This window comes from Enhydra lutris, unplaced genomic scaffold (genome assembly GCF_002288905.1).
Source record: "Enhydra lutris kenyoni isolate GAN:26980312 unplaced genomic scaffold, ASM228890v2 scaffoldscaffold1, whole genome shotgun sequence".
Classification (NCBI taxonomy): domain Eukaryota; kingdom Metazoa; phylum Chordata; class Mammalia; order Carnivora; family Mustelidae; genus Enhydra; species Enhydra lutris.
Genome location: NW_019154085.1, coordinates 77,857,946 through 77,871,419, shown reverse-complemented (window position 1 = coordinate 77,871,419; position 13,474 = coordinate 77,857,946). Strand labels below are relative to the sequence as shown.

The 13,474-nt window shown below is 36.4% G+C and overlaps 1 protein-coding gene across 3 annotated transcripts in view; it reads left to right on the top strand.

Moving 5' to 3' along the window:
- Positions 1-13,474, top strand: part of LOC111143001 (phosphodiesterase 1A) — a 329,203-nt gene that overhangs the window by 260,692 nt on the left and 55,037 nt on the right. For all 3 annotated transcript variants that reach the window (XM_022496402.1, XM_022496393.1, XM_022496411.1), the window contains exons 4-6: positions 2,384-2,450; positions 5,609-5,725; positions 6,589-6,729. In XM_022496402.1, the coding sequence (XP_022352110.1) occupies positions 2,384-2,450; positions 5,609-5,725; positions 6,589-6,729 (325 nt within the window). The remainder of the gene's footprint in view (positions 1-2,383; positions 2,451-5,608; positions 5,726-6,588; positions 6,730-13,474) is intronic.

Sequence of the window (13,474 nt, the reverse complement as noted above, 5' to 3'; positions counted from 1 at the left end):
CCTTATAAAGTATATAAAATGGTCCCAACTCTGCCCGGTGGGACCAGAAATCTGCAACAGGGAAGCAGGGCTGGAGAGAAAGATTATCTATAATGATATTACCATTTTTTTTTAAACAACTTAGGAAAGTATATGACATTTATTGATTTTCATTAACACCAAATCAAAAATATCTCAATAATAGTTCAGAAAGTCAGTGAATCACAGATAAAAGAGAATATGTGTGATTTGCTGAAAGAATGTATATTTTGTCTTTTTCAAGAAAATTTTGTAGAACTTGGCAAACTAAAAAGAAAGCAAACTGTGGGAGTAAATTTCTATTTCCATCCAGTAAAAGATTAAGATTTCCGTAAAAATTTATTGGTATGCTAAATGTTCATTTTTTCCATATGCTACATAAAATATTTTACTTAATGACCTATAGAAATATCAAATATACTTAACTGGCAAACAGTCTTGAAGAAATCAGCATGTTACAAACATATGGAAATGAAATCCCCATTAGTTGAGGCATAAAATAGGATCCTATGTTTATCTTGAATTTTCAAAGATAATTGTCTTCCATTTTGAAAATTAGAAAGCCTTCCTGAGTATTCTCTCAAGTATCCCCTCCCAAGACTCCATGCCTCCACAAGTCCTCGCACTTCCATTACCCAGGTGCACTTTCCCATCTGCTCACTTCCCCGTCTCCCCTCCTGAAACCCAGGCCCCAGCACTGTCATCTGCCATCAGAAACAGGACAGTAGCTTTCCAGTTGGGTCCTCACTTCCTCAACTGCCCTCTCCAAACAAGTCATTCTACAGGGACTTTTTAAAATATAAATTAGTCCTTGTCGCTCCTAAGCTTAAAATCTCTTGATGGTTTTCCATTTCTCTTGGTATTAAGGGTGATTTCTATATCATGGTTTTGCAGGGTTCAGCACTTTTTTACTTTCTTGTCTCATCAAGTGCTACCTTCATTTTTTTTTTTAAAGATTTTATTTATTTATTTGCTAGAAAGAGAGAGAGAGAGAGCATGAGCACAGGCAGACAGAGTTGTAGGCAGAGGCAGAGGGAGAAGCAGGCTCCCCGCTGAGCAAGGAGCCCGATGTGGGACTCGATCCCAGGACGCTGGGATCATGACCTGAGCCGAAGGCAGCCGCTTAACCAACTGAGCCACCCAGGCGTCCCGCTACCTTCATTTTTGACTGAATTTCTATATTGCTCTGATTTCAACGCACATCCCTAACCCTTTCTTCCCTTGGAACCATAATCCTGTTATTCCCTCTACCAAAAATGATCTTCCCTGCCCCTGCTCCTGGCTGGCCCTTCCTGTCTCTCCAGACGCCTTCCCTGATCGCTATGCACACCGTTCAACACTTTGCCTGCCCTGACCAGTGGTTTACCTCACAGCACTGAGTGCTGCTTGTAATTATGGGTTTTTTATTTATTGCCCCTCTTCACTGCTCAGTAAGCCCACAAAAGCAGTACCTTTTTCTTGTTCTCTCTGGGCTCTTACCTAACACGACATCTGACATAAGATAGTTTTTAGTTTTCGTGGAGTTTTTTTGAGTTCTTGAATTACACATCGCAACTGTAGTAAAAGCTTCCAAAAATAATCTACCGTATTTCCAGCTGGACTTTCAACACCTGCAGGAGTCCAGGAAATTCATTGTTCTTTTTCAGCAACTTGTAATATGTCAGCTATTTACTCAAGGGTGAGGCAGCCGTATTACGGTCTGCCACAAACAGATTCTGATTCCAGTCCTCCTTATTTTTTTGTCCTAATACTTTATTTCCAATTATAGGATTAGAAAAGATAATGGGGAAGTTCCTCCATTTCCTCAGAAAGATAATCTTCAAGGTCTTGCTTTATATTCCATGTAATGAGAATGCACCCTGACATTCACTCCTTAAGCCTATTCCAGTTCTAAGAGATCAGCACCAGAGTTCTGACAGAGCCCTGGGAGCCCCGAAGAACCTAAGAATTGTAGGCAACAGCATGGGCTGCAGAGTAGTGAGAACAGTAACATCAATGATCTAAAATTTTGGCACATAAATGGATGCAAAACAAAAATATTCTTCTCTCATCGGTATGGGCGTGCCAGAAAGTTTGTTGCACATACAAAGGACAGTCTCTTTTAATAAGATGAAGCAAAGAAAAAGATGTCAGTCATATTGACTTAGTAGGGTGTTTGTGTGTAGACAAATTTGTATTAACCCATGTCACATTGTAGATTCTCAATAAGTGATGATCATAGTAATAATTATTACCACAAAGAGAGCCTGTAACTAATGATAAAAGGTGAACATGTCAAAAGTAATCTTTTCCCTTACATTTTAAAAAAATAGTTGAAATCTTTGAGTAAATGAGTCTTACATACACACTTGTTTTTCTTTTTCAGGATGTACAGAAAGTCTTATCACATGGTTGGTTTGGTATATCCAGAAGCTGTCATAGTAACATTAAAGGTAAAATAATTTCAATTATTTTAAATTTTCAAATAGTCATTTTTTCAAATTTTCTTACAATGACTGGGAGAAAATGAGAATAGGTCTTTGCTACATCTTATGAATTGATACATGAAAAATACCGTAGCCATTCACATGTCATATGTTCCAAATCATGGCTCATCATAGACTTAAATGAGGATTGATTTACATTAAGTCAGTGCATGTGTGTGCACACATATATGTGATTTTTTTTCCTTCTTCATGCTTTTTTTAGATGGATCTTGAATTCAATTTTGAGATGGCACCAGGACTTATCAGAATATATGTATTTTTTTATGTATATATTGTGGGAAATTTTCATGCATTCAAAAAAGGTGTTCCAGGACAGAACTTACATGAAAGAAATTTGTTTAGAATTTTAGGTCTGAGAACACATAAAAAGATAAAATTAAGAAAGAAAATAACAAAAAAAATTCAACTCTCTTATCTCTGCTTTTCCTATAGCTGACGCCCAAATGCAATATTAAATACTTTAGAAATAATTGGAGCCAAAATTCTGAAGTAATGAAAGTTTTTGGTTTACTTGTTTCTACTGTGTGTGTATACAAAAGCACTGTTCCTATTTCTGTTCCTATTCTAAGCTCATCATTTAACATCTCTTATTTCTTTCTATCATTTCATTTCAGTGGAGAAATTCAACTTTGTCTCCTCTAACAATTTCATGGTGGTTTTCCTGTATCACCAAGAATTTAAAAGCCATGGGCAACAGAATATCCTGAGTTGCTTTATTTCTGATATTTTAAACTCCTTTCTAGTTTACATTTATATTGCTATTTATATTATATCTTTTGTTAATTTTCTCTTATACATCCCCTTTGCATTTTTTTCCTTTGCTGCATAGTAGACTTTAATCTTATTAATTTAAAGAGATGGTTTTTCTTGGACACTTTCTTATATTTATGTTTCTAAAGCTATAAAAAAGACAGGTATATAAGTGAAATGTCACATTATAGGATATTAATTACTCCTTGGATCTTGTGAGGTTTTTGTTTCATCAACTGTGAGCAAGAATATTACTTATTTTTATTTCTTTTATTTCAGTAACCTTTACTTAGAAACCAACACAATATTTTAGTATGAGAGAAAGTTAACACTCTTCTAAAATGTAGTAGAGAAAAATGTATCAACTAAAAGGTTGAGGGAGGAAATATCACTAGTAAAGAATATTTTTAGTTAAATAGCTCTTACTTCCTGAGATACCTTCTTGTCGTATTTATCCTCAATGGAGCATCTACAGTAGTTTATAAGTGTAAATCATCATTGTTGACAAAAATCCCCCAAAGTGGAGAACTAACCTTTTACTCAGTGTGAAACCCTGAGCAGGAACTATAAATAGCAGCCTCCTAACAATCTGAACTAATTCTTGTGTTAGCTTTGGAATTTGATAAAAGATTTGTTGGCCTCATTTGAGCTTTATTGATGTTAAAATGCCTGCTTACACAGCCTTCAGAGATTTTAAATTTACAAACAAAGTGTTTGTAAAGCAAGTGTTTGGGGATCAAATCACAACCAAATACAAGGAATTTAACAAAGGCGTACAAGCAAATCAAAAACCATCTCACTAGTGTTTTCAAGTGATTAAAAATACCATTTGAAGCTGTTATTACTATTTTCAAATGCAGTATTTTTATTTATTTTTTATTAATTATTTTTATTAACATATAATGTATTATTTGCCCCAGGGGGTACAGGTGTGAGTCATCAGGCTTACACAAAAGCAGTATTTTTTTTTAAAGATTTTATTTATTTATTTGACAGACAAAGATCACAAGCAGGCAAAGAGAGAAAGAGAGAGAGGAGGAGGAGGCAGGCTTCCCACTGAGCAGAGAGCCCGACATGGGGCTCGATCCCGGGACCCCGGGATCATGACCCGAGCTGAAGGCAGAGGCTTTAACCCACCGAGCCACCCAGGCGCCCCATAAAAGCAGTATTTTTAAAAGAGACTGTTTGAATACTATTTATCAGATTCTCAGTTTGGTTTCAGCATGTTATAGTACAGATTGTTGGCCTCTCTAAAAATGTATTAAATGAAGTAAATAATCCCAGCTCAAATTCAAAATTAAGGCACAGTTTTAAGGTTGCCCTATTCAATACTAAACTTGCTGTGTGTATGTAAGCACACACTTTGCTAAGAAGTTCTAATAATCGTTAGAACTGACTGTTGTATTTCTTTAAATTTTTAAAATTTCATTGATATATTTAGCATTGGAGCTCCCACTCTACATGAAAACCTCCTTAGTGTATAGGACTGATATCACTTGTTACAAGTCCCTTTTTGTGAACACTTCTGCAAGTTTTCAACCTGCAGTTACTTAAAGCAAAAATCATGAGGTAGCTGGAATGGTTTGGCATAGCTCTCGTTGCCTTCTGTCCCACTGTTAGTGGATTTTTTCCATGGGTATGTATGTATCTCCCTATAGGCCTGACCACTTCCCTTGGGAATCGCCTGAAATGCTATAATTACTTTCCTCTTCCTTCTCCTCTATCGAAAGACTCACTTCCTTTTCCTTCCCATCTGTCCCTGGAGGAAAGTGTAAATGAATCAGCCAAGGTTAGAGTGAGTAATAAGGTAGTATATCCTCTATCTTTCTAGGTTATTTGAAACTTAAAAGAAGACATAAAATATCAAAGCTTTAAATCAAAGCATTGACTCTTACGGTGGAATTTCAAGCCAGGTAGAATGTAGTGGGTGGGAAAGAGAAATTGGGGCTATTTTCCCCTATTCCTCCATTGACACCACCCACATAACCTGTAATACTACCTTAAAATGAATCCTCCTCTGGACAAGTGATTTATAGCATGCATTTGAAGAGAGACTGAGAATAAGATCGTTATTATAGTGTTATCAGGTTTATTACATCAAGCTTGATAACTTTGGGATTAAGGGGAAGATTTTAACACTTATATTACCCATTATGGCCTCATTTTTGTGAACCCATGGATACTAAGTGGCTCTGTCATACCAGACCCTGGAAAAAAATATAGTCTGATGTTCTAAATAGAAGTGTGACCTACTAAATCTACAATGCCTGATCTCTCCAAGAATTTTTCACGGAAAGAAACAACTAAATGATATTGCCATCTAAAGCATTTACTCCTTTTTTCATTTTTTACAGGATGTTGATAAATGGTCTTTTGATGTATTTGCCTTAAATGAAGCAAGTGGAGAACACAGTCTGAAGTTTATGATTTATGAACTGTTTACCAGATATGATCTTATCAATCGTTTCAAGGTCAGAAACATGGAACAAAAATGAAATGCTCTTAGAATTCGTTATCTGAATAAGAATGAAAATGCAGAACATTGAGTCATTAATCAACGCATTTTATAACATTTCTAGTTGGCAGGTCACAGAACTAGTGGAACAAGTTCACCACATGGTGCAGCCATTATCCACAACTCACTGACATATATCCATACGGACATTGTGAGGCCATTGTAGCCTCATTCCAACAAGATACCAGCATCCCCCTGAATTATCCACAGACCAATCATGTCGTGATTAGGAGCTATGTTTTTAAAAAATATCGTCTTCTGTGTTCCTAAAACACAGAATGAACCTTTCCTGGCAGCTTTTCTTAAACCGAGATGAAAGGGCTTCTAATTAATTTCATTTTAGAGCCATTGAAGCAGCAGATTTGATCCAGATTTCTGAGCACTCTGCAACCTATACCCTTCATCATTACCAATGGAATCATGGAATTTTAGATAGAAGGTACTGGGAGGTCATTTGTTTTAATCCCTTGTATTACAGATAGAAAAACTAGACATCTCCAATTGTAATTGAGAATTTTACTCTTTTAAGAACTAGCCTTCTGTCTTGACTCTGGAAGATATAAACATTTAAAGGCAACAGTATGGGTAAGATTGTTATTTCATCTACCTTAGTTAAATACCTGGGGGTTACAATCTTTCTTAGGATTGAAAGCTAGCAGGTTAATGAAATAGTTTTTCAGAACAGCCTACGTGTAACCTCAAAAAACTACTGCCCACATCTGACTCACAGTTGTGTCCCATCCCAAACATTGTTGTGTTCATGTTGATTTAGTGCTACTCTTTTGGCCAAAATATAATCATGATTATTACTTTTTGCAGATTCCTGTTTCTTGCCTAATTTCCTTTGCAGAAGGTTTAGAAGTTGGTTACAGCAAATACAAAAATCCTTATCACAATTTGATTCATGCAGCTGATGTCACTCAAACTGTGCATTACATAATGCTTCATACAGGTATCATGGTAAGAAAGTTTTTATAACTGAAGTTTGTTAATTTGGAACATCAAATTCCTTTCTCCTACATTGCCATTGTCTCACATTGCCATTGTCCCTTCAATACCCACAGGAATATTATAAGTGATGATCTTTTGGATTTTTGAGGGTTAATGAATTACTCATAATATACATTTTCCAAAAAATATTTTAACTCCATGAAAAAAGATACCCAGAGGCAAATGTAAATATATTGCAAATTTTCCGAAATTTGGACTCCCGGACATTTTTGTTTATAATTTTTTCCCTATAGGAATCAACCAAAAAACAAAACAAAACAAAAAAAACAAAAAGTGACCTACACAGTCTTGGGATAAAAGTTAATTACAGTGCTCTTCCCTCATGTTCTCCCAAGCTGACTTCTGTGGATTTTTCTCTTTTACTTGCACTAATAATCACAATCAAATCCTAATAGGGACTTTGGAAATGATTTATGTGAATTTTTCCAAATTCTCCTTCCTCTTCTTTGCATCTAAATGAATCAATCAATCAATAAATAAATAAATGATTCAGCAATATAATCCAGGACAACAACGAGTAGATGTTAAGAATTCTGACTCTGCCTGGAATTTCTATAATGTCTCAGAGTTTACAGTGACTCCCAGAAAGTGAAAAGGAAGAAGCAACTCTTTCTCCTAAAAATTCCACACTGAGGTGGGTTCAAAGGGATACAGACCATAGGAGATGCCCAAATCTTGGTACCTTCTTGATTCCTGATGTGTCAGCCTCTGCTGAAGCAATGCCATAAATTGCATTTAAGTAGAATGTTCCATCAAATCCCATAATATACATTGCCTATCTATTTTGACTTCAGAAGTCACATACCCATTCTATTGAGTCATTGACACTCAGATCTATGTAACTAATGCTCTTTGGGGCCCAGAGATCCTCAATATCTCATCTGTCCACACCAGAGATTATTCCTAATCTGGTCCCATGCAAAGTCCCTAGAGCCACAGTGTTGTCCCGAAGATCCTGAAAACTTAGAACAGTTACATGATTCTTCAACTTTGTTATATATAGAAATTTTTCATATTAATTTTATTTTTCCCCAAGAAACTGTAGTGTGTTGTTCACTACACATACAATCTATTCGCTATGGTTCATCCAATAGTGTCTCATATGATGATTGAAGAAATTGTTTGCTCCTCTTCTTCATCTTTCTTTGCCTCCAAAATGTTGCACATCCATCAATGCCTTGGGCTCAGATCCCACTCCTAACCCATGTTTTGATTATCTGTTGCTCCAAAACAAACTGCTCCAAAATTTACTGGCTTAAAACAACAACTTATCAGTAGCTCTCCAAGGTCTTTAGTTAGGAGCGTCCCAACTAGCAGGTTCTCAGTTGAGATGATTGATGGGCTTAAAATCAGCTAGCAACCATAGCTGAGGACATCATTGAACAAGATACCCATGGTGATTCACTCACATAGCTGGCAGTTGGTAATGGCTAATGGCTGGGAGCTCAACTTCTAATAAAGGCTTTTATTTAATAAAGAATTTTCTTGGACTCTCACTACCAATTCAACAGAAATCTGCATTCTACCACAAAATTACAAAGTAACATAACCTGCTTTGGAGTTAAGTCCTATTTGGGGGAGGCAGAAATCTCAAAAACTTTAATTGAGGCAGTAGCATGACCTCCTTGTGACCTTGTAGAAGGCTGAACTGTATGTGTTGTCAACATCAGACCTTGTGCTATCCTGTAGTAAGTTATATATGTGGACATCACAGACTTATGGTATAAATGTACCCATTGGCCGAGATCAAATGCAGTCATGGCTAAACTTCTTGGTCCTAGGTTGAAGCTTACTCACTCTTCTTTCCAGGGGTCGGATTTGACATGTAGAAAGAGGAAGTAAAAGGTAACGATAATCAGTAGAAAATCAAGCATGCAAAGACATAGCTTTAAGATATTATAAGCTTTTAGGAAGTAGTATATGTAACCTTCCTTGTAATTGTTTCTAGCATGTGTGCGTGCGCACACACACACACACACACACACAGAAATTCTTTTAAAGTTCCTTTGCTTTAATAAGACTTCACTGTCACAGCTGTTTCTTGAGCTCCTTGCCTCCTGACAGCAGCAAATGCTGTTATCCTTGAAAAAATCACTTCAGCATCTTCCTGGTTGGAGCTGCTTGCTGTTTCCTCTCTAAGGCCTTGGTCTTGAATCTGATAGTGAGATGGTTTTCATTTTAAATGTGGCATGTCCTCTTTCCTGAGTTCTGTGGATTTGAAAAAAAAAATTAGCTGAAAAATGAAATATTTAAATGATTCTCTGAAATGGAAACTGAAGTGATTAAGTTTCTTCAGAACAAGATGGAATGGAAAAGTAATGCTTACTTCAGTATAATCAAATATCTACTTTAATTATGAAATTCAATGAGAAGATGTATACCATATTATGCTGGGAAGTAACCAAAATTTCATCATTTAAAAATATATTTCTGCTTAAGTACATCTTTTTTTTTTTCTGCTATCAGTATAAAGGGAGCCAAATAAAAGTCTCTGATTTCAGCTTTAGAACCTCTCTTCTGAAGGTGACATTGAAGAGATGAAGGATGACGTAAATACAGAAATTCAAATCCACAGTGTGACTTTTCCCTCAGGCTTGTGAGGAGGACCTGTTCCCGGATATAACAAGCCATTCCAACTTCTTTGGAAGATGGGAAATCTGGCCCAGCCTGACATGACTCCTAGAAATTTGGCATTAGTAAAGATCACGTAGTCCTTAACTTACCAATCATAAACAGAACTTCGATCTACTCTAGCAGGTTTCATTGGAGAAATTGTTTCTGATTAATTCATCCTTCAGCAACAATGTGTCAGTGGGCTCTTTATTCATCCATTAGTTTGGCCATTACATAAATAGTCTAGTGGAAGACTTTCATTGTTGTCTGAGATCCGGAAAATACATTTCAACTACAGGAAGTAATGAGAAACTTTATAATAGACAGTAAGAGGAAAGGCAAAATGAATTATGATTTATTGCCTATGTTGTGAAAACTAGGTTTCACAGCCAGCTTGATAGCTTTAGGGAAGTTATTTTAACAAGTTTTCTTCAGATGAAAAAAGTAGTGGTAGGGGAGTATTAATTTTCACACAGATGAATATGTTGGTTCTTTGAAACAACAAAAATGTATTATAGAAATATTGATTTAGCTGAAACTCCTCAGATTTGATGTGGGGAAGACTGGGTCACTGGCTTTAGTTTTAGTTGATGTCCTGCCATTTCAGGATGGTCTTATCTGTGTGACATTTCTGGAGCACTCTGGGCAGCCCTAAACTCTCAGGTGACTAGTGCAGCCTGCCACCTGCAAAATGGTCTGAGGACTAGTTACTGAAGGTGACTGTGATGAAGCTATTGTCCTTCAGTTTGTTACTGTCACACAGGATACCCTCAGCCTGGAAGGAGACACTGCAGAGGAGAGCTGATGCTAGTACCCCCTCTGTCTGTCCCTCTCTGTCCTTTGACAGTTAACTTGTAGCCCTGTGCCAAGGCGACGGTGGTGTGTGGTAGCTCAGTCCATTGGCTGAAGAGAAAATTGCTTCACCAAACGCTGCCAAGCCACCTCCAAGTGTCTCTCTGAATTTGAAATCTTCCAATGGCCTTTGTAAGGGAACACTTGTGTCTAAGGGCTCCTGACCCTGTGTTCTAATATTAAGAGTAGAAGAAGGAACGATGCTATGAGATCTATTTGCTTTGGAAGTTGTAGTCCCCTGACCACACCCAGAAATAGCTTCCCATACTCTGGATTGACTCAGTTTTTCTCCAGTCTATCTACAAAAAAATATGCCACTATGTCTCTATTCTACCAACTACGTGGAAATACTGTTCTTGCAAATGGCTTCCCAGACAACAATGTTTGGAAGAGTAGAAAGTGTGTAGGCTTTCAAGGCAATCAGACATAGGTTTGAAACCCTGCTCTACCATGACCTAGATCACTCACTCACTACCTTGGTTTTCTTGTCATTAATATGTGGCTAATAATACCACCATGTAGGATGACAGTGAAGAGGCACAGATACCATATATGTAAAGCACCTAACCTAGTTCCTGAAACATAATAGGTATTAACACACATCCTAATATCAATAACGTCAATTTATTTTTATTATATATTGCATTATTTTATGTGTATTATGTATTAATATTATTATGACACTTTTTACTACTGGATAAGTTATAGCAAACTGTGTCATCCTATTCAAAGTTAGAGAAAAAAGTGTCCAACCCTATAATTTAGCTAAGAAAGTTGTTAATTATGGTGTTTTAGACACAACAGGAACTAATAGGTCAATGTGATTTTCTGACCCGAAATTCTCCCAGCCTTAATATGCACATACACTTTCACTTTCTGTCTCTCACACATAAACATACACACACTGAATAATTCAGATATGAAAACTTACATCATAAGTATTAAAGCTCTATTTAGAGCTTCTACCCATCAATATACTCAGTTAAACTCTTTAGAAATTCTGCTTCTAAAACCTTGGAAAAATGTATTCTGCATATTGCCTCCATCAAGTAATGAATGCTGTAGTCATCCATAAAAGGAATATCGTGATCTCTGGAAGGAACAGAAACCTTGGAATCAGATTTTGGGTTGAATTCCTGCTCTGCCATTTGATAGCTATGTAACCTTTGGCAGGTTGACTCAATTCTTTAAGATCCAGCTTTGTTACATGCCAAGTAAAGATAAAAATATTTACCTCATAAGTGGAAAGTAGGATGGTTATACAAAAGAGACCATCTAGCTAAAATGTCCAGTCAATGTTAGTTCCTTTTCCTTTCTTTCTGATATCATTATAATAACTATTGATGGCAGTCAGTATCTCCCTATGATATAATTAGAGGACTGCTCATTTTAGAATTAGTCTACCTGGGCATTTCTCTAGGCAAAATGCAAACTGTGGTTTAGATGAAACACAGTGTCTACACTGCTCACGACCCATCATTTTAACCCTTTATATCTGCCCATGAGAAACCAGAAACATGTAGGTTATGCACTGACCACTGTGCTAGTTGGGAAGAGTGACAGGACTCAGCCTCATTCTCTCTGGAATATTCTCATGAATCACTTACAAAATCCGTGAATATAAGCATTCATTTTCTGAGTTGGAATTCTCATTTGGCACCAATGTAAAATGAATGAACAACTAAGGAACTAAAAATCGGCCCAAAATTCTACTTTCACTAATACAAAATAGGTGTGCTTTTAAATTAAGTGAGAGGGTTCAATATTTCACTCTTCAAACTATTTTATCATTTGAATTTAATTATTAGGGCCATAGTGTGGCAATAAATAAGAGGGATTCGTGGAGGAAGTACTATTTATGGGAAGCAGAGAATAATGAGACTAAAAACAGGAAATAAGTATAATCAATTTTAACGGCTAGGAAGATAATTTTAAATGCTTGTGAGATAATCTATAATTAAAAGCCATCGCTGCTGCCCTAATTTAATGTTTTTATAATTGCAGCTTCATTTTCTATATTATTGTAAGTATTAAATATCACTTTTTTAAAATGACAGTTAAATCTGTTGATCTTAAATATAATCAATAGGAAATACATAAGGGGCACCTGGGTGGCACAGTCTGTTAAATGTCCGACTCATGGTTTTGGCTCAGGTTGTGATCTCAGGGTCCTGGGATCAAGCCCTGCATTGGGCTCCACACTCAGCGAGGAGTCTGTTTAAGATTCTCTTCTCCTTCTGCCCCTCTACCCAATGTGCACTCTCTTTCAAATAAATAAATAAGATCTTTAAAAAAATAGGATATGGTTAAGAAAATTGGCGACCCGTTTCTCAGATCAATATTTTTTTTATATAAAACAAAGAGTTTCTGGGGGCACAAAACCTGGTTTAACTTCAATTGCTTCCCATTTCATGGTGTTTAATTCCACAGTCTCACTGGGGACATTGAAGGCTCAGTCCCACTTCAGGCTATAATAGAGGCCATTCTTCCTTTTAATGACTCACAATTAAATGCACCCATAAATACAAAATAGCTAGTTATATCAACTCCCATTGGTCTGAAAATCATTTCTGCTTCAGTCATCCAGCTGTGAGACATTTATTCTTGAATTGCAATCACTAAAGATATGTTAGCTCACAATTATTTTCCAGACTCAATGCCTTCTACAGTGCTTTTAAGGTAGTAAGTTCAGCAAAATGACATTTTTTCTGTATTTTACTATTATATAAGATTTGCAAAAGACACAGTGAATACATTAACTTAAAAACTTCTCTTAAAATTCCACAGGGAATGATCACTAATTCTATTTTCATGGGAACTGTGGCTGAGAGGGTAAATAACTTATTTGCCTCATGGTCAACAAAGATTTAAAACCAGGATTGTCTGATTATCCGTATTCTCTTTCCACAACTCCTTACTGCCTCCTCCGAATGCAAAACTCGTGAAATTCAAGTCAGCAGACAAATATTAAGTTCCTACTATGTGCCAATTACCAGACTGGTAACTGGTAGATTATGTGAAGAGGAGCAAAAATTTATAAGATCATGCCTTTGTCAATTATGAAATCCAAGAGTTGTCACATCTCGTTTTGGACTCATGGACCTACAGTGGCTCCCTCCTGCATCTTGTACAAAATCCAGATTCATCAGCTCTAATCAAAGTAGTCTATCAACTCTTCCCATAATCTGCACTCTCTTTCCATTCTCATTCCACTTGACTCTCCAACACA